This window comes from Kryptolebias marmoratus, linkage group LG3 (genome assembly GCF_001649575.2).
Source record: "Kryptolebias marmoratus isolate JLee-2015 linkage group LG3, ASM164957v2, whole genome shotgun sequence".
In the NCBI taxonomy this organism is placed as follows: domain Eukaryota; kingdom Metazoa; phylum Chordata; class Actinopteri; order Cyprinodontiformes; family Rivulidae; genus Kryptolebias; species Kryptolebias marmoratus.
The window spans coordinates 10,868,659-10,892,483 of record NC_051432.1 but is presented as its reverse complement, the minus strand read 5'-3'; the positions used below and the strand labels follow the sequence as shown (position 1 = coordinate 10,892,483).

General features: G+C 39.3%; 1 protein-coding gene across 1 annotated transcript; it reads left to right on the top strand.

The window, feature by feature from the left end:
- Nucleotides 1-517: 517 nt before the first annotated feature.
- suclg1 (succinate-CoA ligase GDP/ADP-forming subunit alph) lies at nucleotides 518-23,100 on the top strand. The gene is made up of 9 exons (XM_017405668.3): nucleotides 518-665; nucleotides 2,852-2,952; nucleotides 5,396-5,512; nucleotides 6,643-6,855; nucleotides 7,301-7,358; nucleotides 8,388-8,471; nucleotides 11,651-11,802; nucleotides 15,108-15,296; nucleotides 22,696-23,100. Exons 1-9 carry the CDS (start codon nucleotides 632-634, stop codon nucleotides 22,720-22,722), a joined length of 975 nt encoding a protein of 324 aa, XP_017261157.1. The 5' UTR covers nucleotides 518-631; the 3' UTR covers nucleotides 22,723-23,100.
- Nucleotides 23,101-23,825: the final 725 nt, after the last annotated feature.

Sequence of the window (23,825 nt, the reverse complement as noted above, 5' to 3'; positions counted from 1 at the left end):
ATGATGTGGAATCAAAGTGTTTATTGCTACTGTTTTGCTGTTTTTAAAGTACAGATTATTAATGTACATTTATTTAAAAATGCTCTTTATTAAACTGCTTCAGTGGAAATAGTCACAAGTCAGTAATGTATGCAATGTTTGAGTTTCAGTAAATCTAGAAATGGTAGGAGAACAGCTGATATAAACTTTCATTATTTTTAAAATAGTTTGTTTTTTTATTTTTTTTATTACTCTGTTTCTGGAAATAAACGTATATTGTGTCTGTATTATTCAGAGACAATTACTGAACCCTCCTAACCCTATCAATGAGACTGTGGCGCCCTCTAGTGTGTAAGTATGTCTATGGTGCTGACTGGGTTTCTTAAAATAAATTTCTAACAAACTTCAACACCCAGAATGCATTCCTGTTGAAGACGCCAACTGCACTGCCTTGAAAAAAATAATAAGAAGAAAAAAATCCGTATCCTAAAAATAACACAAGTACAAAATTTATAAATAAATTATGTTTTTCTAAAAGAAGGACCTGTTTCGAGGTTAATTTGCAAGTCGATATTCTACAGGAGTATCCATAGCCAGCTAAATTTGACGTGTGAGGCCCTCTGCCTCTGGTGTCATTGGTGAATGACCGAAGATGTCTCACAGCAGGTTGTTTGCCAGGCTGCTTTGTAAGTATTTAACGCAATATGATTTAAATGTTAAATAACAGAGCATGTAAGTTTAGTTTCGGCGACATAAGAATGATCTTTGACTCTGTGCTGGTAATGATTAACTCATTTTATTAGACAGGTTGCACTGAGGAGCAAAACTCCTGGCTGTCCTACTAGCACGTTAGCTGCAGCTGTATAGATTCACTATGATAAAGCTCACTGACTGTTAGCCGCTAGCTGGCTAACTTTTCACGAAGGTCCCGCAGAAACCCAACTTCGCCTCCTTTTTAGGTTTTCTTTTTTGAGAAATTGAGCGTTTGTTAAAAAGTGTAAGAACAATGCTTTGTCAGTGTAGCTAGCTAATTCTTAAAATAAAATAAATTGGCATGTCATGCAGTCTTGTTTACAATCAGGGTTCATAAAGTCCTGATCTTGAAAATGTTAGCTTGAATTTGTTGTGGGTATGTATGAAATACGCTTAGATTACGCTGCACTTTGTAATTGCCACTCAAATGATTTTTTTCTCGTATGGAGCGATTGAACTTTGCACAGAGATAATGTTCAGCTATATGTGAGACACTGAAGAGCAAAGTTCAACCACTGAGGAGCAGCAGGTGTTTTCTGCGGCTGTTTATCAAACGAGTCGCTTCTCACTTACCTACTGTTATACTAAACGTTGTTGTTTTGTAAAATGATTTAAATCAATGACAAAAAACAAACAAACAGCTTTTGCAACACCAAGACTGTAGGTAAGGGTTATTACCAGTCATTACCCTTTATCCCCACTTCACTTTAGATGTTAGCAATTTTTTATTCCCTTGTTACATAATTTGGGCTTGCACATATTTGATAAAACAAATGCTGAGTTTGGACAACAGGCAAACCCTAACCCTAAATGCTAAGTATCTCTGGTACAACAACTTAATAAACAATCAGACTTAGTTCTTCTTTTCTTGACTGCAACACTGAACAACTGGCATCACACACAAAATTTAATGATAAAAGTTATAATTCAGTCATAACTCTGTTACTGTCAAACATTTTTTTTTGTTGTTATTAGTGAAATCCTCTTATAGTTTCAGCTTCGGTAATATGTCTTAATTTGTTCTGCTACAGAAACCTGTGGGGTTGCAGCCATTACCACCACCTTTGTTGTGAGTCATGGTTGAGATCAGTGTTGTGTGTTTTACCTGCAAACCTGAATGAGAAGTTTCAGGCTGCAGCCAAATCTTTATTCGTTGCTTTATTTATTTCTGGTATTGCTTAGCAAATTGGTTTACAAAATGTCAGAATGCAGTGGGAAACAAAAGCCACCTCGCGTTCCCAGAGGTTAACTTGACATTTCCTGAAGGTGAAAAAGTTTCTGCTCGATAATTAGCTGGCACGATTAACAGGTCCTATGTCCCAGTGTTCATTTAATTTCTGTTGACTGACAATTGGATCAATCGAGAGGCATTAAAGTCATATTTTAGTTGGAATTATTAAGACATTGTTCTGTATTTGTGTTAGCTTCAGTAATTATTATTATTTTTTTTTTCATTTTGAACAGTTGAAACATTTGGCTAATTAGTTATTATCCTTGCAGGAAATTGATGGAATTAGTTTTACTGTCTCAGTTGTTGTCGCGTCAGTTGTCCCTCCAGTAGTTATTTTACTTCTTAGGCTTAACATGTCTAAGCCTGGGATTTGGGAAATACTTTTTACATCTGCTGGAAACAAAATCCGAAACAGTTGTGATACTGAACGGAACCAGAGTGAATGTGTGTGCTGGAGGCGAATGTGCTGATTGTTAGATGCATATTTTTGAGATCTGTAGAGCACTTAGAGCTTAAGGAACCATTTACATGTGCTCATAGTACGTTTTCAAATCGCAGGAGTGTTTTTGGTCACATTTTCTGTGAAAGGTAGTGAACAAGTCTGGGGGACAGCTAACAGTGTTGCTCAGGAATAGAGCAAGAATCTGCTGCCAAAACACTGCAGAGCTGTTAAGCTGACAGACGGTAATGTCCTCAAAGACAAGTGAAAAATGTTTTACTTTTCAGTGTTACATTTTGATCTTTTTCAGCTATTTTAGTACAGGAGTTTTGTTATTAGTTCTATACACAACACATAAATGGTGTCAGGTTTAGATGACTGAAATCAGCCTGTGTGTTTGTCTAACGACGGATTGTTTTTATTGCTTCTCTTCTTTTTCAATCCCTCAGTGCAGCACAGTGGAGTCAGACACTGTTATACAGGAACAAGACAGAACCTCTACATCAATAAGAACACAAAGGTCATCTGCCAGGGTTTCACAGGGAAGCAGGTTCGTTCTGGCAACTTGAGTGTTATCTTTCTTCACACCAGTTTGGCTTACTGTAATCCTGTTGTGAAACCTCAGTTTTTCCTTACTTCTTCAAAATCTCTGTTTGTGACACTTTCTTTATGACCAAGAGAACTTGAGATGGGGTGGATATGTGCTTTATTTATATATATATATATATATATATATATATATACACACACACACACACACACACACACACACACACACTTAAGTTGATAAGAAACTCAGTAACCATGTATGACCCATTGTTGCAGGGATAGTTCAGCTCTTTTGAAGTGGGGTTCTGTGGAAATAAGTCAATATCTTACCTGTTGTAGAAAGCTTTATGTTTAACCTCAGCTTGTAGAAGTAGCTTATTTCTGATTAGATTGACGAGCTAACTGTTAGTCCAAGCAGGACTGAGATCTAAATGGATCACTGCTGTCTTAAATAAGTCCTATCTCAAAACCTTCACAGTGGTTCATGTAAATGCAATCTTGTAAACCTTTGCTTTGTGTAATTTTACATTACGCAATTACATGCACTTCTCTGGTTATTTCCAAGCTCAAATGGCAATGTCAGCAGCCAGCTGTAGCACTTCCAGCAGGAAAATCCTAACATTTCTGCCAGGTCTACCATATAATATAAAATTTACAGCACTGTAAAAGTTTGTAAAATAGGATTCACAAACTGTTGTGACGTTTTTGAGACTGGAGTCTTTCTAGGATGGCAGCAATCTGTTTCGGTCCTGGGTTTACTTGGACTTGCTGTTAGCTCTTAGCACATCAATGCAGTCAGAATTAAACTCTATTTCTTCAAATATGTTATTTATAGACCTATCTGCAACAAGTAAGATATTACTAATTCGGAACATTTACACATAACACAGCCTCAAACGATTAGAACTACTGCTTTAAGCAAAGTTAACCAGCCTGTTGGAAAAAAACCACACTCAGAGGTAGTATTAGCAAAATATTCAGAAACACAATTACATTCTCAAGTAGAATTTGTAGTTATGTTTTAAAAGACTGAAGCAAAGTTTACTTACAGTACAGACTGGAGCTGCTTTCATATTTAGTTCATTATTATTAATTATTCATAGTGATGCACATGTCAGTACAAATTACAAAAAGGGTTGTGTAAATGTCAAACATGTTTCACGAAAGTAAACATTTAAATTCAATTTCTCTTTGATTCGAGGTGGTATTTTAAAAACAACTAAAACTATCTAAACTTTGGGGTCAGTTTTTCCACGGACAACCCCCAGCCATTAAATTAATAGGCAAAAATCATTGGTGATAAATGGCAGCTTGTTGATCCTTGGAGTTATTATTTTAAGCATGAAAAATCCCAGTTGTCCGTTCAAACCAGGCAAGGAAGATAAACTTTCTTGCGGTGTGTTCAATAAGCCAGAAACATGGATTTCCCAGCTCCATGCCCCACCTTTGGTCCTCTCGCGCATTTGTTTCTCCAGCTTTATATAGAAAGTTGTTAAATATGGTTCCGGTGAACACTCGGGGTAATGAAAAGAAGATGAGAAATGAAACAAGTGCTACTGAGTGCACATGCCGTGTCCTCCTGGCCTGATAAGACAGCCATTTTTCAAAATGATTGTCCCAACATTTGTGGCGATAATGAGAGGTAAAAACAGCAAAGTTAGCAGGGTGAAGGAGTTTATTACAAGTGGAGGGGAAAATGCTGATGCATAACTTCAAATTCCTCTTAATAGGCTAGTTTGCAGTTTTACATGAGGTCATTTATTAGCACATGTAGTTTCTGCTCTTGCTTCTTCATCTACAAAGTTTTATCCTCACCTATAATTACTACCTTCTCATAGCCACAGAAAAGAATCAGCCTTGCCCGAATTAAATTTTACTGTTCAAATCAATTCTTCTCTCGTTTAAGATGATATTTCTTGTTCAAGTTTATTGTTATTTCCAAACGGGCCCTGAAGGTGATATTTACTTGACGAGCAAGTACTGACATTTACCTAAACCGTGCCTCTGCAAATTTTAATAAATAATTCCCAAAGTGCCACAAATAAAACCACCCAGCTGGAGCAAAACGCGGCGGTGAGTTTTCTTCCGAGCCGTGCGTGGAAGTGACAGCGCGTGAAATATCCTTGTGAAGTCTCTTGCTTTGAAGATGTTTTACAGTCAGCGTCGCTGAGGAATGTCCAAAAGTGCCGCGAGGAGATTAAAGTAACGTTGCGCCGTTATTTATTTGTGAAGGACAAGTCAATTCCTTCTTATCGAAAACATTTACTGGCAGCTTCGTCCTGATTTAAAATTCAGCCTTTACCCCTAAGACCCAGGTGATTAATCCAGGACGGAGGCGTATTTCCTCTTGAGCTCTGTTTGCAGTGTAGATGCATTACAAGTGGCTGTGTCTTACCTCATTAAACGCACACACTCACCGATTCCCCTTTCCTCTTCCTTTATAGGGAACGTTTCACAGTCAGCAGTCCCTCGACTACGGCTCCCAGTTAGTCGGAGGCGTTTCTCCCGGTAAGGGGGGGAAGACGCACCTCGGCCTGCCAGTCTTCAACTCTGTCAAGGAGGTTTGTGTGGCTTTCATTTTTTTTATCGCCCGCCGCCAAAAGGCAAGGGTGTTTTCCCACATCTGTGTGTGTTTGTGTGTCTGTTTGTTGCCAAATTACCTTAAGAACCACTGGGCAAATTTTAATTAAACTCTCAGAAAGTAATCATTTGATAAACGTCTACAACGGATTACCTTTAGAGAGGCTATGGTAGCTAGTTCAAGATGGCTGCCATAGCCAGCTGACCTTAAGAAAACACAGAAATGAATCTAAGATTTGTTGTGGTAGTTTCTGAGACTGATCCCCAACACATACTCTGAGCATTAACTGATCCTTGTTTAGAACATGGCCACTAACTATTTGGAGTCAACTATGACTCTCTGTTAGCAAAATATCTGACGAACCATTAGACTTATTTTAATGAGCCCTTCAGGAAATAATCATTGGATATACATCTACAACTGATTAACTTTTGGAGTCAACCTAATTCAAGATGGCCACCACAGCCAGATGATCTTGGTAAACACAAAAATGGCCATAATTCAGCCAGTTTTACAGATACTGACCTAAAATGTGGTGTGGTAGTAGCTGAGGAGTTCTACTCATTGTATGAGATCTTTGCTTGAAACTCTGACATTAACTGTTGGAGTCAACCCTGTTTGATAGGAAAATATTTTTTGAATCAATGGATGAATTTTAAAAGCGAGAGAGAGAGAGACACTTTATTGATCCCAGTGAGAAGTTCAAACTTGAATTTAGAACGGAACTTTCAAAAAGTAATCATTGAATGTTCACCTATAAATTATTAAACTGTCCAATTTTCCATGTTTGCTAATCATCAGTAGCCAACTAAAAATGGCGATTATTCAGTCAAATGTACATGTGGTAATAGCTGAGAATCATTTACAACACATAGTCAGAGCGTGGCATCTCATGATACAATGTTAAAAACTCTGACATTCCTTCAAGGAATGCTAACCCTTTAATTTTGTACATAATTTAAAGAATTAAAAAGTAGTGGGTCACAATTTGCATTGAATATCTTGTGAATCTTACTTTTATTTTTTAAGTAACATTAGGTGGCACTGTTTCATAACTTCAGGATTTTCGTCTCGTCTGCGCCCGTCAAATCGTCTTGTTTATCATTTCAGGCAAAGGAGGGCACAGGGGCAGATGCCACCGTGATTTATGTTCCTCCGCCGTTTGCGGCGGCGGCCATCATCGAGGCCATAGATGCAGAGATACCTCTGGCGGTGTGCATCACTGAGGGCATCCCTCAGCAGGACATGGTGCGGGTCAAGCACAAGCTCCTGCGCCAGGGCGCCACCCGCCTCATAGGCCCCAACTGCCCCGGGGTCATCAACGTAAGCCCACACACACACACACACACACACACACAGACACGAATACACAGCCATGCATCAGAGAGCTGAAGTAAAAATGTCTCTTCATGGATGCAAAAGCATTTTCTATTTAACATCTTAAGATGCAATAAAGTAAATCTAGGACCTTACAGAAGCATCATTTTTGGTTTAGGGACCAATGTTTATTTTGTAGTATATGAAAAAAGCTATATAAAGGAAAACGTATGAATACATTTTGTGCAATAAGTAGTTTTCACAGCAGAAAAATTTACAGCCAGTTTGTAGAGGGAAAAGTTGTGATTGGTATAAAACAATGCCTGAGGTTGAGCTCAAGTTTGAAAGTATTCAAGCAACTTTTCCAGCAGTTTAGAATATTTCACTTTTACCTTTTTTTTATTTATGCCATGGAAATTCATTTTTTTCCCCAAAATGTGTCTCTTTGCAGCCTGGAGAATGCAAGATTGGCATTATGCCCGGGCACATTCACAAAAAAGGCAGAATTGGTGAGAGTCTTCACTGTTTCTATAAAACTTGTGTGGAAAAGCACCTGTTAGGCTCTTTAAATGTTAAGTTTGTTTATGGATATTTTATAATTTAAAGGCTAAGAAGTAATTAAGTTTGTAAAGTTAAAGCTGAATAACTGCTTGTCTTTAGCCAAAATTTCTGTCTGCAGATTCAGTCTTCAAGGTAGTTTTCTTGTCCAATTTCAGCCAAAACAGACAGTTTTTACAGATTTTTATGCTCGGCTTGATGTTGCCTCTGCTGTAATTTCCAGAGAAAATGTGCCCCCCTCCCCTCCTCCGCCCCATCCGGTTGTTAGAACCCCCCGTGTCTGCGTACCTGTGATGCCAGACTTTTAGGAATGAAGTAGCAGATATCAGCTCGGCGTTTGTTGTTTGTTAACCACGCTGACAGAAGTGGCCCATTAAAATGTCCCTGTCGCCGCGCACCGCTTGATGACACTTAACAGCAGCTCGACAGCAGCTTTACTTCCTCCCATGCCAGTGATCAGCTAATTGTTAACAGTCCTGTGGCTTTCACAGAAGCGTTTCTTTTTTTTTTAGGGTTGATGTCGCAGCGCTATTCCAATCAGTCAAGTCAGTGAAGTGAACGGATTAAAAGGTCTTTGCTCATAATTGTATTCTCTCGCTGCAGCCTGTTTTAAACAGCAGAAATGTGATGGAATGCAAATGGAAATAAAAGCCCACCAGATAAACTTTTCCTGTGCTTGTTTCCTAAACCCATGAAGGAGCTGTTTCTGCTGACAGCTGCTGGCCGGTGAACCTTTACAGGGTGTCTGTTTCATTATAAATCCACTTCCTTCATTTTCCAAAGTGTAGAACAGCTGTTCCAGAGCTCTGTTATTACACTGATCTGTTTTCGCTCTTGCTGTCCCGATGAAGTGATTTGGTTAAAACGAGACGGAACATGACAGCTGCGTTGTCGCAGTCGTTTTATCAACCTTGACTTCGGTTATTTTCTTAATGCCTTTGTGTACGTTTCTGAAATGATTTTTAAACTCTGTCCTGCAGGCATTGTTTCCAGATCGGGAACCCTGACATACGAAGCGGTGCACCAAACCACACAAGTAGGCCTGGGCCAGTCGCTCTGCGTGGGTGAGCCAGCGGTGACTTGTGACACGTGTTCAAATTTAGATCCAACATTCTCACAGCCTTTCGTTGTTCTACTCCGAGACCTCTGAAGCTTTTAACTTGAACTTCATTTTACAGCACGACATGACAGGCTCCTGGGAGAAGCTTTTAGGAGAATGTTACGTTAGTTAGTGCTTCATTTGGTTTAAAGACGTGTCATTTATTACCACGCACTCAACATCACATCCATGTGTTTTATTTAAGCCTCACTGTGAGTGTTACAAGACCTGATATGACATTCGACTTAAATCTTTAAAGTTTTCTCCAGATGGAAGAAAATGTCCCCAGGACCAGTAAAACATCAATACACATGCATTGTAACTATATATGGAAGGGTTTCCAATTGTAAAACCAGAAGGGGGTTATGTTGTACTGATGCACATCTAATAAATATATATATATATATATATATATATATATATATATATATAATATATTTCAACCAATAGCAAGCCTTAGCTTAATTAAAAAAAAACTAACTTATGAGAACCAAAGTGAGCAATAAAGTTGCTCCTCACGTGAAGAGCACCACTGAGATCGTTGAGAACCATCCATCCATCCATCCATCCATCCATCCATCCATTCTCACAATAAATAAACACATTGAACTCATTTAATTAAATTGTCAAAACTCCTGAAAATAATCAGGATACTGGTTGTTGTCTTTTTATTATTATGTCTTAAAATGCGATATTTAGTATTTAAAGCCTTAAACAAGATTACTTAAAAGGAGCCGTGACTTATCTAACTGAACATCCTCCTTGATTATGTTCTGTAGATGTAATTTTTCAAAGACTAAAGGTGTTTTTTTTTTAAAATATAATAGTAATAAGAAGTAACTCATTGTCATTGGCAGTCATTGTTTGAGGTATGGTGCGTTATGGTTAGTGGCGTAAACTGAGAATTCCCAGAACTTTTTCTGTACGCTCGAGTGCCATAAAACGAGGCTTCTGTTTAGCCTCTTTAATTTGGAGCAGAGCACAGGGTCAACGTACGGCACTGGAGATAACACTCGAAATGTACTCCAAAATGGAAGGAGGTCAGACATGCGAAGGCGAGGGCAGAGCGGAGCTGATGGTGTTTAAGTGGCAGCTGAGAGTCCCACCTTCTCACATCAACGTGGTCATCAGCTGTTCAGCAGATCGTAGACAGGAGGCGGTCTTTACTTTGACTAAAGACAGCGCAAAGGCTTTACTGCAGCTCCTTTGCTCTTTCTGCAAAAAAGACCATCACAAAAAGCATTTAAATGGTTTAAGACCTGGTACAATCTATGGACTAACAAAGATTTTTTATTACACACAGTTTAGCTCCTGATTTACTTCTGAATGCAGCTACATGTGCAAAGAACATCAGACATATTTATTTACATGTTAACATTTATGCATCTTTTAATGACAGAATTAGACACAATTTTATGACCTCATGCCAAAGCATTGAGAATAAAAAGGTGCTTTTGTTTTTATTTCCTTTTTTACTTTTTGGCCAATTTATGTGCCACTGGAAAGTCTTTTATTAGAGAGCAGCTCGTACATATTAATTTAATAAATTACAGCGTGGCGTCATCATTATTTAACCATTTTAATTATGGAGTATCCTCCAGTCAGACTTCATAAAGCCAGTGCTGCAACTGTATTAAATATTGTAAAGTTCATTAAGAGGGTTTATTGGTGGGTCTGCTTGAGATTTCGTAGCATCTTTGAACGTCCTCTGGGCTGCAAATTAGTCAGTGAAAATTTAATCTCTCTCATCTGTGTTACTGGCAATAAGAGTCTCTTTGATTATTATTTTAAAATTTATTTTCTTGGCATTGCTGTACTTTTTAAAAAATTTTTATTTTTTATATATGAACATAAATTTAGCTGGCATTGTTTCCCTAACGTAATGTTCTGTAAAGTTTGCCCTTGCTCTTCTAGACGAGGTAAATTATTTTCGAAAATCATCCCTGCACCGTTGTTTGGGAAAGGCTTTTTTAAGTTCAGCATTTTGGATGGGAACATAAGTGCATCTTTGAAGTACGGAGCTGAGATGAAAGTTGTAGGCAAAAGTCAAAGGATAATAAGAGGAAATTGTGTCGAGCGGTGCTTCAGCAAACCTCAGTCCGGCTTAGCTTTGTTTGTGACAAAATGACTCAAAATGCTGCTGTTCTTTCTCTAAGCCGTGTGGGGGTTTTCACAGCTTCCTAAGGCTCATTGTTGTGTGCGCTGCCTGTCCAGAGCTCCGACCAGGAGACACACAAAGTGCTGCTCTCTGAGATGGATGGTTACTGTCAGGAGCTGGTAAAGACCAAAAAAAAGGGCTCTACATTGGCTTTTTGGAAACATGATTCTGAAGCAATGCTTTTACTTTATGCAGAAATCTTTTTTCTTACAATACTGCCATAGTTTGGGGGGGGGCAAGCCTGCAGGGACAAGGGAACAGCTGCATTTCCATGGATCCAGCGGAGCATGGAGGCCTATTGAAAGTTTTCCGTTTTTTTATTATTTTTCTTTTTCTTACGTAAATAAAAGTCCTACTGCAGGAGTTCTGGGATTATATTTACATGGTGGTAACTAGGGCTTACGTATGCGAACCACAGAAAGAATCAGATATGTCCACCTATAGGGGGCGCTATCATTGGGATCCTTGAATGATTTCCAGACGATAATTGTTTGCAGTTCTAGCTCCTATTGAATCTCTCAGCACAGTTATCCCTATTTTCTGGACTGTAAGGCGCACTTAAAAGCCTTAAATTTTCTCAAAAAACGACAGTGCGCCTTATAATCCAGAGCACCCTATATATGTAAGGAGTCGAAATGTTTTAGTACGACTTTGGTAAACTACACAGCTGCACCGCTTGCAGCATTAAGGCTCAGTTCTAGTCGCTCTTATTAGCGTTGCGCACGGACCTGAGTGAGCGCTGTAGGCGTTTATACTTGACGCTTAAGTCAGTGCAGTATTCTCAGAAAAGACAGGGCTGTTTTGTTTCGCTTAATGCGCCTAACCTATAGTGCGGAAAATACAGTGGTAGGAAAAAAAAAATCCCAAATCCTTTATTTTGTCTGGTTCTTTTGTCTTTTTTCAATGTCAGATTCTCTGGTATTTACACAACTTATACTTTAGGAGTTCTGAGTAAAAAACAGTGTTTGTTTTTTTTCTCCTCTAAGGCATCGGCGGCGATCCATTTAATGGTACAAACTTCATAGACTGCCTGGAGGTGTTCCTGCAGGACCCAAAGACAGAAGGCATCATCCTTATCGGAGAGATCGGAGGGAATGCCGAGGAGAATGCGGCTGAGTATCTGAAAGAACACAACTCTGTAAGCAAATGGCATTCCCGACAACCTTTTCCTTCACCTTCCTTGCCTGGTGATAGTTTCTCCCACGTGATTTCATGACTGCACACATAATAGTTTGCATGAACGCTGTGTGATTTTGAGAATTAGCACATTAAAAGCTGACATCTTTCGAACCTGTCAGCTCATGTGAACCCAGGACACCTTCACACGGTGAGAACACGGCAGAGCTGTGAGCATGTTGTGCTTCTTTGATCACGGCCTCAGGCTCTCTCTTTCATTTATCTGCACGATTTGTGTGATCGAGGGGGGGAAAAAAGCGGACAGATGGGACGAAGGTGCGACTCGCAGGTCAGGTCCGAGAAATCAGCGGAACCTTTTTCTGACGCCCCGCGTGTGATAAAGAGCAGCGGGGACGACGATTAGCTTCCGGAGCCGAGCAACTGTGAACTTCTTATTGACATTTATAAGCTCGCCAGGTCTGAACCCAGTGTTTCCCGTCTTGCAGATTGCTTTTACCGCGCTAATTCTTCGGAGTGCGTGTGTTCGTGGCCGTGTACGCGTGCGCATGCCGCTCCTGAGCTGAGAAATGGATTTGATTTGCCCTACGGCTGCTCTAATGCATGCAAATCTCCTGCTGGCGTCTCGAGAGAATAACTTCTCCCTCCGAACAAATAAAGTACAAACACTCCCCCTCCACTCACCCACCCAGTCACCCGGAGTGTTGACAGTGAGGGACAGTTCAAATGAAACACAAGCGTAGTAAAGCTCAGCAAAGTGTGTGAGTAAGCCGCAGATTCCCCTTTGAAAGTCAGCTGTGTAGAAAATTGTTGATAAAGCGCTGCTCTTAGACCTTATTTTTAATAGTTCGAGAGCCGTGCAAAGATATCGAAACACGTTGTTTTCACTTCAAACCAAACTTGCCTTTCCATCCGTTTGAAATCAAGTCACAGGAGCCTCTCGTGTCATCTGGGCCGAGTCATCTCCACAGCTGTGTGTCAGCGTTGGTGAATAATCTGGCTACCTGTTAACTCTTTATAATAAAAAATGAAGGGCAAAAAAAATCAGATTGTTTCAGTGGTTTTTAGATGAGCCCGATCTTGTCCATTTTTTTAAACTGTTGAAGGAGCAACTAAAACTCAAGTTGCATGAAAAAAGACGTTTAAAAGAAGATTAGTTTTTTTTTTTAACTGGTTGAAGATTAATGCAGCAGCTTTGCATCAACATATTTTTATTTTTTTATTTTTTGTTAAACATGTCAATGTCAGGTTTATTTAGTTTAGTGTAGATTTGAAGCACACCATCATTACATGTCTAACTGCATTGAGTTGCTGCCATGTGATCAGCAGATTAGTTTTTTTGTGTGTTAAGTAATTGAACTGATGGACCTAATAAAGTGGATGGTGAGTGTTCTATCTGTTGCTTTAATTCTGGCAAAATGAGATTCAAACTAGTCTGATTATGTGTTTTTTTTTTAATTTAGCTCATAACCTCTTCTCAGCAAGGAGTGAGAAAAATATGACCTTATAAACTAAATGATACTTTTGCTTCATTTACTATTAAATTACTTTATTTGAGATACTTTACAGACCATCTACTGATCACTTAGTGAATCTATTCAGTCTAATGGTATCTGACTCCATCTTGCTTTTGGATTAAAATAGTTCGAGGGTTCATTTAAAGTTCTCATCAGAGGTCCTAATGGTCTAAAAACAGTCACCTGTCTTGAAGCTGCGCCTTTTTATAGTTTGGTTTCCTCATTTTTCGCTCAGCCTGTCTTTTGTTGACTTTTACCAAACTGACTGTAATTCTGTGAAAATGACACTGAAAGTTAAGTGAAGTTGCAGTCCTGTTTATGAGCAACAACCTATATTAGTTTGAGTTTCACATGTTAGTTTCGTGAATATGATTCCTCACTTTGGAGCCGGCCAGTTTGCATTGATGACCCAAAGCACTCCCCTTGTCATGTTAGCACTCAGACACAGTGAAACTCTCCTCTCAGTCCTATAATTAGGGTAATAAATCTGAACTGCTAACAGTGAAAGACAAAAAAAAAAAGAAAGAATAAAAGAACAGGTAAAGTGAATAGCTGGATGAATCCCCTCCCTCCATGCATTGTTACTTAGTGCCAAGAGAGGCAGGAATTAATAGAGTAATTAAACCTGTTTTGCTCGAGGTAGATTTAAGGCTCGATTCACACAAGGGCGGTTTGTGTATTCAGAACGTGCTTGGATTTCTGAGTAGCCTGTTTTCTGCTAATTTGTTTTGTGCTCACAATTTTTCCGAAGGATAGAGCAGATGTTTCGGAGCACTTTAAAATCATATTCTCGCGCTCTCTCTCTCTCCCTCTCCCCTCATTTTCCTCCCTAACTCTGCAAGTGTTGATGTTCTCGTCAGTGGTGTTTTTTGATCCAAGGTCCTCAACGGTCTCCTGGCTGATATACTTCCTGCTGGTTTCAGTTATCAGGGGGGAAAAAAAAAAAAAAAGTAATCTCCAGTCTATATTAGGGGCTGCCATCTTGTTCCTGCTAGTGTCATCTTTAAACGTGGTGCTGAAACGGTAGCAGAAGTGTGCGTGTCGTTGAAGGACCTCGCCGTGTTGCTTTGGCTGTTAAACATGCCACATTCGCTCTCTGAACGCTGTCTGCCAGATGAGCTGCAGCCTGTACACTCTCACCCCCTCCCACACACACACACACAGCCGTCTTCTGCAATTATGGTGTTATTTCTAAGTATGAAATATTAGCCGGCGTACGTGCGTGCGCACACGCATCGCCTTCGTCCTCCTTGCTGGGTCTGATGTTATTGCTGAAGATGAAATATTAGCTCTCTTCACCTTGGAGATGATCTTAACTGCTGAATGTAACATCCATCAATAAGGAGGCAGCATAGACAAGCACTGAGCTAATCACTGGCTGCATGACTAATTACCATTTCAGAAATGAGATGATATGAAATGGCAGGAGCCTGAGCCCCCTATCTGGTCACACACCCGCCCATGCAATTAAATGGCTTGATTGACCCTTTGTTTTAATAATGCAGCCTTCGACAGAGATGGCTGGTTAGACTTGCCTGTTATCATTCAATTCTCTAATGGGAGGGCCCAAAGTGCTTTGTGTCTAATGAATGAATAAAATGCAGGTGCAGAAAACTACTGCTTTCCATTTTTGTCCACCACTCCTCCCCTTATTCCTCCTTACTGTGTTGTTTGGCAAAAAAAATACTCTGCTCACACCTTCCCTTTTTAGCTCATCTATATTTTTTGCTAATTTTTACTCTCAGGTTGTTTGATTTCTTTTTTTCACCCCCTCTGTATATGTGTCGTTCAGGGAGCTAACGCGAAGCCCGTGGTGTCCTTCATCGCGGGGCTGACGGCTCCTCCCGGCCGCAGGATGGGTCACGCTGGGGCCATTATTGCTGGTGGAAAAGGTGGCGCCAAAGAGAAGATTGCAGCCCTGCAGTCAGCTGGAGTTGTAGTCAGCATGTCCCCCGCGCAGCTGGGAAGTACAATGTTCAAGGTGAGCCTCTCCACGTGCAGGTGGTAATCTTAAACAGCTGGACATGCTTCAGCTATCTACCAACTAGAGTTAGTTCTTACTTTGCAGATTAATGTTTACATTAACATGCTGCAAACAATGTATTTTGTATAATTATAGTCGTTAAAATAAGTTCTGCTTCCACCGCATACAGTCACAAAGCTGTCAGATCGTTTTATGCTTTATTCCTGTACAATTTACTCTAAAGGATCTTAGTGTTTGAATCTGTTAAAGTGGTGTTCTGCAAAGTTTTCTCAGGGGAGTCAAGCTAACGGCTACTCAGTCAGATTTTATAGTGATCAAGGCCAATGCTGTTTTCTAAACTTTTACATTCATGTCACGTTTGGATTTGATGGTTGTTTAAATACAAGACTATAGTTATTTATACTGAAGTCCAAGTCTGCCTGTGGTCCTTTTCTAGTCATGGTCTGTGTACAACCAAATGGATTGAATGCATTCAGACAGAGAAATTATACAATAGAAAATAAATGTGGTGTAACTCAAGTTTCACACGGACCTTTACTGCTCAGTCGAGTCTGTCTTTAGTGACAACACCAACTGATCGAATAACCTTTATAAAATAACTTTTGCATGAATGAACTGGTTTAGGGCTCCTCAATTATATAGACAAATAATCATCATAAGCACAATTATTTTGGTCAGTATTGTAATTGTGTTTGTTGAAAACAATCATTAATTGAGTTTTAGAAACGTTTCACTTACATTTAAAAAAACAGACAATTGCTTTGAGCGTGAACTTTTCTTTGATACCTTCCTGATGAACCTTTCCTTAAAATGACAAAGGATTTATTCAAGTGTAGGCTGCCGTACACTCCCCGTATGTTGTAGAACCCTATAAAATCTGTTTTTCCTCCAAATGAAATTCCGTTTTTTATGATTTTTTTTTCACCTGAAAGTGTCAGTGGTGTATGGTGGATTAATAAACTTTCAATAATAAAATGGGAAAATGTCAAACATTTTATGAATATTGACATATTTTAACAAACGGACTGCACGATGTGTTTCAGTTCAACAAAATATTCAATAGTTTAGTAGAAAAGTGCTTAAAAATCAGCCTGTATAGCATTTATAAAACCTTCAGCTTTTTTTAAAAGTAAAAATTCCTCACATTTATTTTTATATAAATAATTCTTCCTCTTGTGAATTAAAATTACTTCACACGAGCTTAAAATTAACTCTATAGTTTCCAAATATCACTATAAATATAGCTTAAAATGAATGTGTTGTATTTGTGTTCTCTTTAACTCACTGAAGATGATGATGATGATGATGATGATGATGGTGGTGGTGGTGGTGGTGGCTCTCTGCTGCAGCCTCTCTTATCTGTTGTTTGTTGAAAGCAGCTTATTTATCCTCTAAAGTTCAGCTGGTCAGCCTTAGCTGCTGCAGCACCGGGTTACCAGGCTTTAACTGAGGCCGTAATTGTGCTTTGGAAACATTTCACCTAAACAGATGCATTTTTTATTATTATATTTTTTGACAGCAGAATATCTTGATTCCGCAGCTCTTCTGTGTTTTAATCCGGTTGTTTGCGTCGTCGCATATTTCAACTCGTGAGGTCTCAGGTACGCACCACCGAGACTGACAGGAAACTTGTTCTCCCAAATCATTCACATCACTTAGACAGTGATTGTTCTGGTGTAAACTTCATGCTTGGTGTTTTAATGGTATATTTTCTGATATACCCCCCCCCACACACACACACACACCTACACACACACACATACAACAGGCAGCAGCAGCATTAATCATTCAGGAGGCAAGACAAAATGAGAGGACGCTTGTAAACTGGAAAACGGCAAAAATACTTTTAATAATAGTAATTGGTGTTTTTTTTTTTTTTTCTGTTTTTTGAACACTTTGAGACAAAATTGAAATGAAAACTTCAAATTTTTAATTGAACAGTCATACATAAGAGATACTTTAAGATGTCAGCAGTCCACTTTGGACCTGATTCCCACGATGACTTGCTGTTATCTCGACTCCCCTGAGAGAGCTTAGATTTCAATCTGATTTCTACTGCAGGTAAGATATTGATCACTGAGAACAACTCCACAGAACACCACTTCAAAACAAAAGGGGGAACTCTCCTTTTAACCTGTACTTCAGTAATCTGTTGAAGGAAGTCTTTTAGATGTTCTTAGTATTTTAGTATTACCACAAGACATAAGTATGTTGGACATTTTAGCTTAATTTACACCGAAGACCCAGCAGGTCTGTGGTGTTAAGGTTAAATGTTGTTTATATATATATATATATATATATATATATATATATATATACATATATTAACAGGTAAAAGCCTAATTAAAAACATAATTGCTAAACGGACAGCTCCACACCTTTTCGCAGTAAATATGCAAGTTTTTTGTCTTGTTATCTTTGGGTGTTGGGGAACTGGCAACCATCAGACTAAGTTACATTTGTCGAACTCTTACATAAAAGTTTTGTCTGACATTTCCAAAATCATCACCTACTGCATATCTGAATGATAATCAGCTCACAGTTGGGAGCCAGCAGTGTTGCCTATTCCTGTTTTCGAGATGTTTATTTATCTCTTCGCTTTAACTCAAAACCTCTACATTCCCCTCACGTCCGTGGCTCGACGTTCCATCATTACATAAAAGCAATTTAAAAATGCTCAGTCACCAAGTGGCATTTTGCAAATAGCGTCTTACCCATGGCGAAAGCATAATTCAGAATGTATTGGACTCAAATGTTTCCCTTGTTGTTGTTTCCCTGCGTTTTTTTTTTTTTTTTTCTTTTTCATCAGCCCGATCTCTCGCAGTGTCGCCTCTGTTGACTCTGGTTTCAATTTGAAGCTCAAGGTTCTGCCTCTGTTGCTGCTGTCACATTTGAAATGAGAGAAAGCGCTCGCTTGATAATTAGATATTCAGGTGAGAAATAATAAAAAAAACGCGCCGGCAAAGTTTGTCATTGCTTAACAGCAAACAGCCAAGCAGGAATTTCTCAGACTAAAACACAAATTTAAAAAAAAACCCACACAGGTGAGGCATTTTCTTTTATTCAGAAAATACAAACAAACAAAAAAAAGCCTAGATCACATTTTAGTTGCCGGTTTGAGCTCAGTCACATTGGAGTAACTCTTTCAGCTCCAGATGTGAACTTTGTCTTGAATCGCAGAGCTCTCACAGATGTGGTGAGCTGTTCCCCAAACTTATATCAGGTTCAGGATCAGGTTTTTATTGTGCCACTAAAAAAAAAAAAAACAGGTGCAGAATGGAGGGGCAGAAATGAACATGGACGTGTTGACAGTGGCGGAGTTGGCACCGCTGCCTCTTTATTTAACTTTCTCTCAAGGGAGGCAGCGTTAACAAGATGTATAAAAAGCGAAAGCGTGTATTACGCCCATTCATCATCCTACGCTTTCATTACCACTGCTGGCACTACTGCGCGCCGATATAGATCTACACTGCGTTTTTTTTCCCCACCCCACAGTTTAATTCATAATCATTGTGCATAATGATGAAAAACTTGCCGTGTTGGGTTGCTCATTTCGCCACGCATTGTACTCATACATCTCTTTTAATCTCATTGAGCGGCGGCGTCATCAAAGCGACAGTAGACACGATGCGGCTAAGAACGGCGGCGGCCCCGCACTCTCAGCCGCTCGGACAGGTGGGCGTGATCGTCCACGTCCACCAACCTGGACGATCCCGACAAAGAGATCCGCTTCTGGATTCGCCTGTCGTCATGTTTAATCAGCTCCAAATACTATGAAAAGGCTGCCGCGGCTGCAGCGGAGCCAGCATTAAGCGAACAAGATGACCTCCTTGTCTCGACTGTATTTTCTGTCGTGGTAGGGGAATACGAAACTAATAAACAAGTGATTAAATTCCTGCAAACTGGCAGCAGCGCGTTGATTAAAAATGCCTCTCAGCCTTGGACTCCGGAGCCACTGGGAGATGCAAAGCGAGCGCTTGTTATCAGCATGAGAAGTTCAAATTGGGGATAAGAGAGAGAAGATCAGACGGGAGCGAGTTCATGTCTCGTATTTCGCCAAGAATTAAAAAAAAAAAATCTTCATGGCCTAAAAAGGTCGGAAGTTTAACCCATTTAGACTACATGGTTTATTTGCACAGAACAGAAAGGGATTTTTTATCTTATTTTTGATTTGTAGCAAGATGAGCTTTTTTTTGTTAGAATTTTTTACTTGTGTGTCCTTTTAAGTTAAGCGGTCGTGCTCTCAAATAAAAATTATTTTATGTGCAGTTTTTTTTTGTCTTTGAAAACTTTATAGTAGCCTTGTTGTTTAGAAGGCTTTTATAGGGCAGTGAAGGGTTTACTGAAAGGTAATTGAGTTTACATTTTCTCCTTGTAATCTTTTATTCTGGTGAACATTTCTTTTTAATATATTTTTGCCCTGCACTGTTTGTCTTTTCCTCTTAGTTATTATTTGCTGCAGTCTGTGATTTGAATATTTTATGATGGCATTATGGACAAATATATCTATTTTGTTTTATCAGTTTCACTTAATAGTAATTGTTTGGTTTTGTTTTGTTTAGGCACATTTTTACAGACTCTTTTAAAGAAAGAAACTAAGAAATTATTAATCAGCAAAGTTTGTCTTACAAACATTTCTGTGAAAACTCTTCAAAAGCAACACTTTTTTTTGTATCAGTACTGTTTGAGTTTGCTTTTATTTTGTTGCATTTTTAATTTGAGTTGAACAAAAAGAAAGAAAGAAAACAGATCTTTGTTCCATTGTTGCTGCGACTGCAGACCTGGGTCGAAGGAAGGAGGAAAATAAACTGGCAGTAAATATTTTAGTCCAACTGCTGCAAGAAAGATGTGTTTAAAGAAATTAATTTAAATGCTTATGTAAAACAGTTAACGTTTGCATCAGAAAGTGAGTCTTTCGTGCATTTGCTGTCCATCATAGTTTGGTTTTTAAGATTTCGAACAATAATATTTTCAGCTGTCTAACATATTGCCTCGCTATTAACCCTAACACTTTATGTAAACATAAGATTTCATGGTCAACCCAATCACTTTAAGGCACTTAAGGTTTGTTGCTGCAAAACAAGCCCAGATCATCAGCCCTCTGCCACCGTGCTTGATGGTTGGTATGAGATGTTTTATGTTGGTCTTTTTTTTTTACTAAATGTGACATTTTGGAAAAATGACCAAACGTCTCAACATAAAGGACACTTTCCAGATGTTTTGTAGTTTGTTCAGATGCAGTGGAATGGAACAGTATTTATATACAGTAGGTCCTTTCTATCCAATCAGGTGACTCAAAGCTCTTTACAACACAATCTGTGCCCTCATTTACCCATCCGCATGTTCATATAGCACTCTGCTACACAAAACTACACTGAATAAATAATTCTACAGTCGAATCAGTGCTTTAAACTCCATTTATACATCGATGGGGAACACATCAAAGGCAATGAGGGGTTCAGTGTCTCGCCCAGGGACACGTCGACATGTGGCATACTGGTGGGATCAAACCTCCAGCTGTCTCCATGGAGGACAACTGCTCTAACCACTGATCCACAGCCACCCAAATGTGCTGTCGTGATATTTTATTAGCAAAAAATGAGTTTTCTTTTGGCAGTTCTTCCAATCCAGACTTGTTCAGCATCTTTCGCTGGACTGTAATGAAAGTAAACTTTAACTCTTGAGGCTTTTGTCATTAAATGGACTGAGCTCAGGGTGAACTTGTTCTCAGTGTTAACTGAAAAATTGTGAACTTTCTTGAACATTTTTTTCAATTGTGCATCATCTTCTTAGCGTAGAGTGCGGGACTCCATATTGCAAATAGCAACATAATGATTCCCAGATTGGTGAGCAGCAAGAGTGGCTTGTTTTAGAGACTTCCCGATGTCTCTCCTTTTTGACGTTGTGCTGACACACATTTGAATGCTCGCGACCGGCAAACTGCCAAAACTTCTGGTTTTATAGAGAGCGCCTCACAGTCGTATTGTCTTAGTTATTTACTTTTAGGACCCGGTAAGAACCAGATGATTTTTTTAATGATGTCCCAATACATTGCAAGCAAACAAGTAAAAGAAGCTGTAATTTATTTTTACCCCGACTGTGCAGACGTGTAGACAAACCGAAGCCTTTAGATTGCGTCTGTGTAATAAATTCAAAAGTTGAAGGAGGTTCACAGACCATGTTTACGATGCCTGTCAGCCTCATATATCTGAGCCCAGGTGTGTCAAAGCTGTTGTCACTGCTAGCTTGTAAATGTCTTGTTTTTCTTTCATGTCGCGTTTCCCTCTGCTCTCTCCCCTTTCAGTCCAGGTTTTTTTTTTTTTTTTTTTTTTTCTACTTGTCGCTTTTGAGTGGCAACCCCTACTTTCCTTTTTTTTTTTTTTTACTCCTCCTCTTGCTTTTGACGTGTCAAGCCTCTGACTGACAAAAAGTTTTTTTCTTTTCCCTCCCCTGTCCATCACAACGAGCTCTGCTATCTTACCTTGAAGCAATGATTCCTGCTGTGCCACCTATTCACAAACGATGCCTCCTTTTTTTTTTTTTTCATCCCATTAACCTTTCTTTGTTTGTCCTAATTTACGATGTTCTTCCTGAACTCTGGTCCTTTCTCTCCTAACTCAGAAATCTCCTGAACCAGGCCCTAAACACTTGAGATTTACTGTAAATGTATCCAAATTAATGTTGCCCTTGAAGAAAGTCAGGCTAAGATGATGAGGCTGCATCACAAGTACTTTGGCGTCAAACCTGTTCCCGCCTCAGGGTGGCAGTAGAGCTTCACGCAAACGCACCCGAACCGCAGAGGACCGGGCCAACATGTGCTCGTGTGTGTTCTCCAGACCTGATAAATGACATTTGCATTAAGTTACTCTCCCGCGCGGAATGGAAAATTCTCAGGGAACGATGTATTCTATCATCCTGCGATTTGTGTGATATTCTGCAAATTGAATATGTAAATAGCAACATCCTTTTTAATGGCCAACATAATGCCTTCTCATTTATAGTCACATGGTTGGAGTGCGCAGATAAACACAGCAACCCTAACCTCACATAAATCAGGGTGCTTTTTTTTTTTTTTCTTTATAAACAGATGTACTGTATCACCCCTATCAATCACAGGAAGTGAGCTGTTTTAATGTTGGAACTCACTGACAAGTATGTGCGACATGATTTGCACTCTCCAGGACCAAAAGAAAAAAAAAAAAACACTTAAAAAAAAAAAGACACTTCAGAGCTACTCAACAAACCCCCCCTCACCCTCCGAACAGCAGATCTGATGCACGGGATCAAAACAAGTCTGTGTGAATTCTACATGAATAAATCATTCATGTCTGTCTCACTCCATCTCATGCTGGTTCTTTTCTCTTTTTTTTCCCCCTGTTGTTGTCTGTCTTTGCAGGAGTTTGAGAAGAGGAAAATGTTGTAATTTTGTGCTCCGAGACAGCCGACCTTTAACCCCCTCCCCCCCTCTACCACTGCCTGGAAAACGAGGCGATTCTGGAGGTGGACCTGTCCCCTACAGTGTCTGCAAACCCCGGTCATCATCAACGAAGCGCACATCCAGTGTTCCTATTGTAATTTCTGCCATGAACTTGTTGTACCTTGCACATAAGTAAAGAATAAAACAATGGTATCCATGGAGCTCATGGTTGCACGCGGCGTAAAAGCGTTTCTTTCCCCACACAGTGTCACCAGCTGAGAGAGACATGCCACGGTTCCATTTCGTTCTGTAATACTGTAAGATGTGTTTCATCACCCGCTTTACTGGCTGTCCACTTGAATAAGAAATATTTCTCATATCGTTTTCCAGCTGCGTCGTCTCTGTACTTTCACACAACGAGCTCGTCTGTCTTCAGATATTACTTCACTTATTTATTTTTGATGTGAACATTTCGCGCAGATAAGGGTGCAAAAAGGTGTCAGATCTACCAACAACACCTTGGATGTGCAGAATGAATTAGTTAAGCACTTACGATGAAGCTGCTTTTCTCTCTATATGTAATGTATTGTTAAAGTGACCAGCATATTATTTTCCCTCTTTGGGAAGCTGTTGGTGTGAAATTAAAGCATTTGGTTGTTGTCCAAACCCACTCATCCTTTCAGCTTCTTGCCAGTACTCCCAACAATTTAAAAAGTTCCCAGAATATAGGGTAGAATAGCTTATACATGTTCACTGACAGAAGCGTTCAGCCCCCACATGAAGTGGTGGAATTAAAATGAAACTTCATGTGTTGAAAGGTCACATGTCTTCGTAATAGACAGACAAGCTGGACAACATCTTGGAGGTTGAAGCCGGAAGAGGAACAGCATCACCACTGGATGGTTCGAGTACAAGTTTTATCTCCTGCTCCTTCCATGTAAACAAATAGGTGTCTTATTTATAAAAAAAAAAAACCTTCACCTCAGACGATTTCTTTTTTTTTTTCAAGGAATTGATTCTTGATTTTCATAGTTCTTACCTTACTGTTATATGTTCAAATATTAATTTTTCTAATATGTTTAGCTGTAATAAGTTAATAGCAGCGTGGT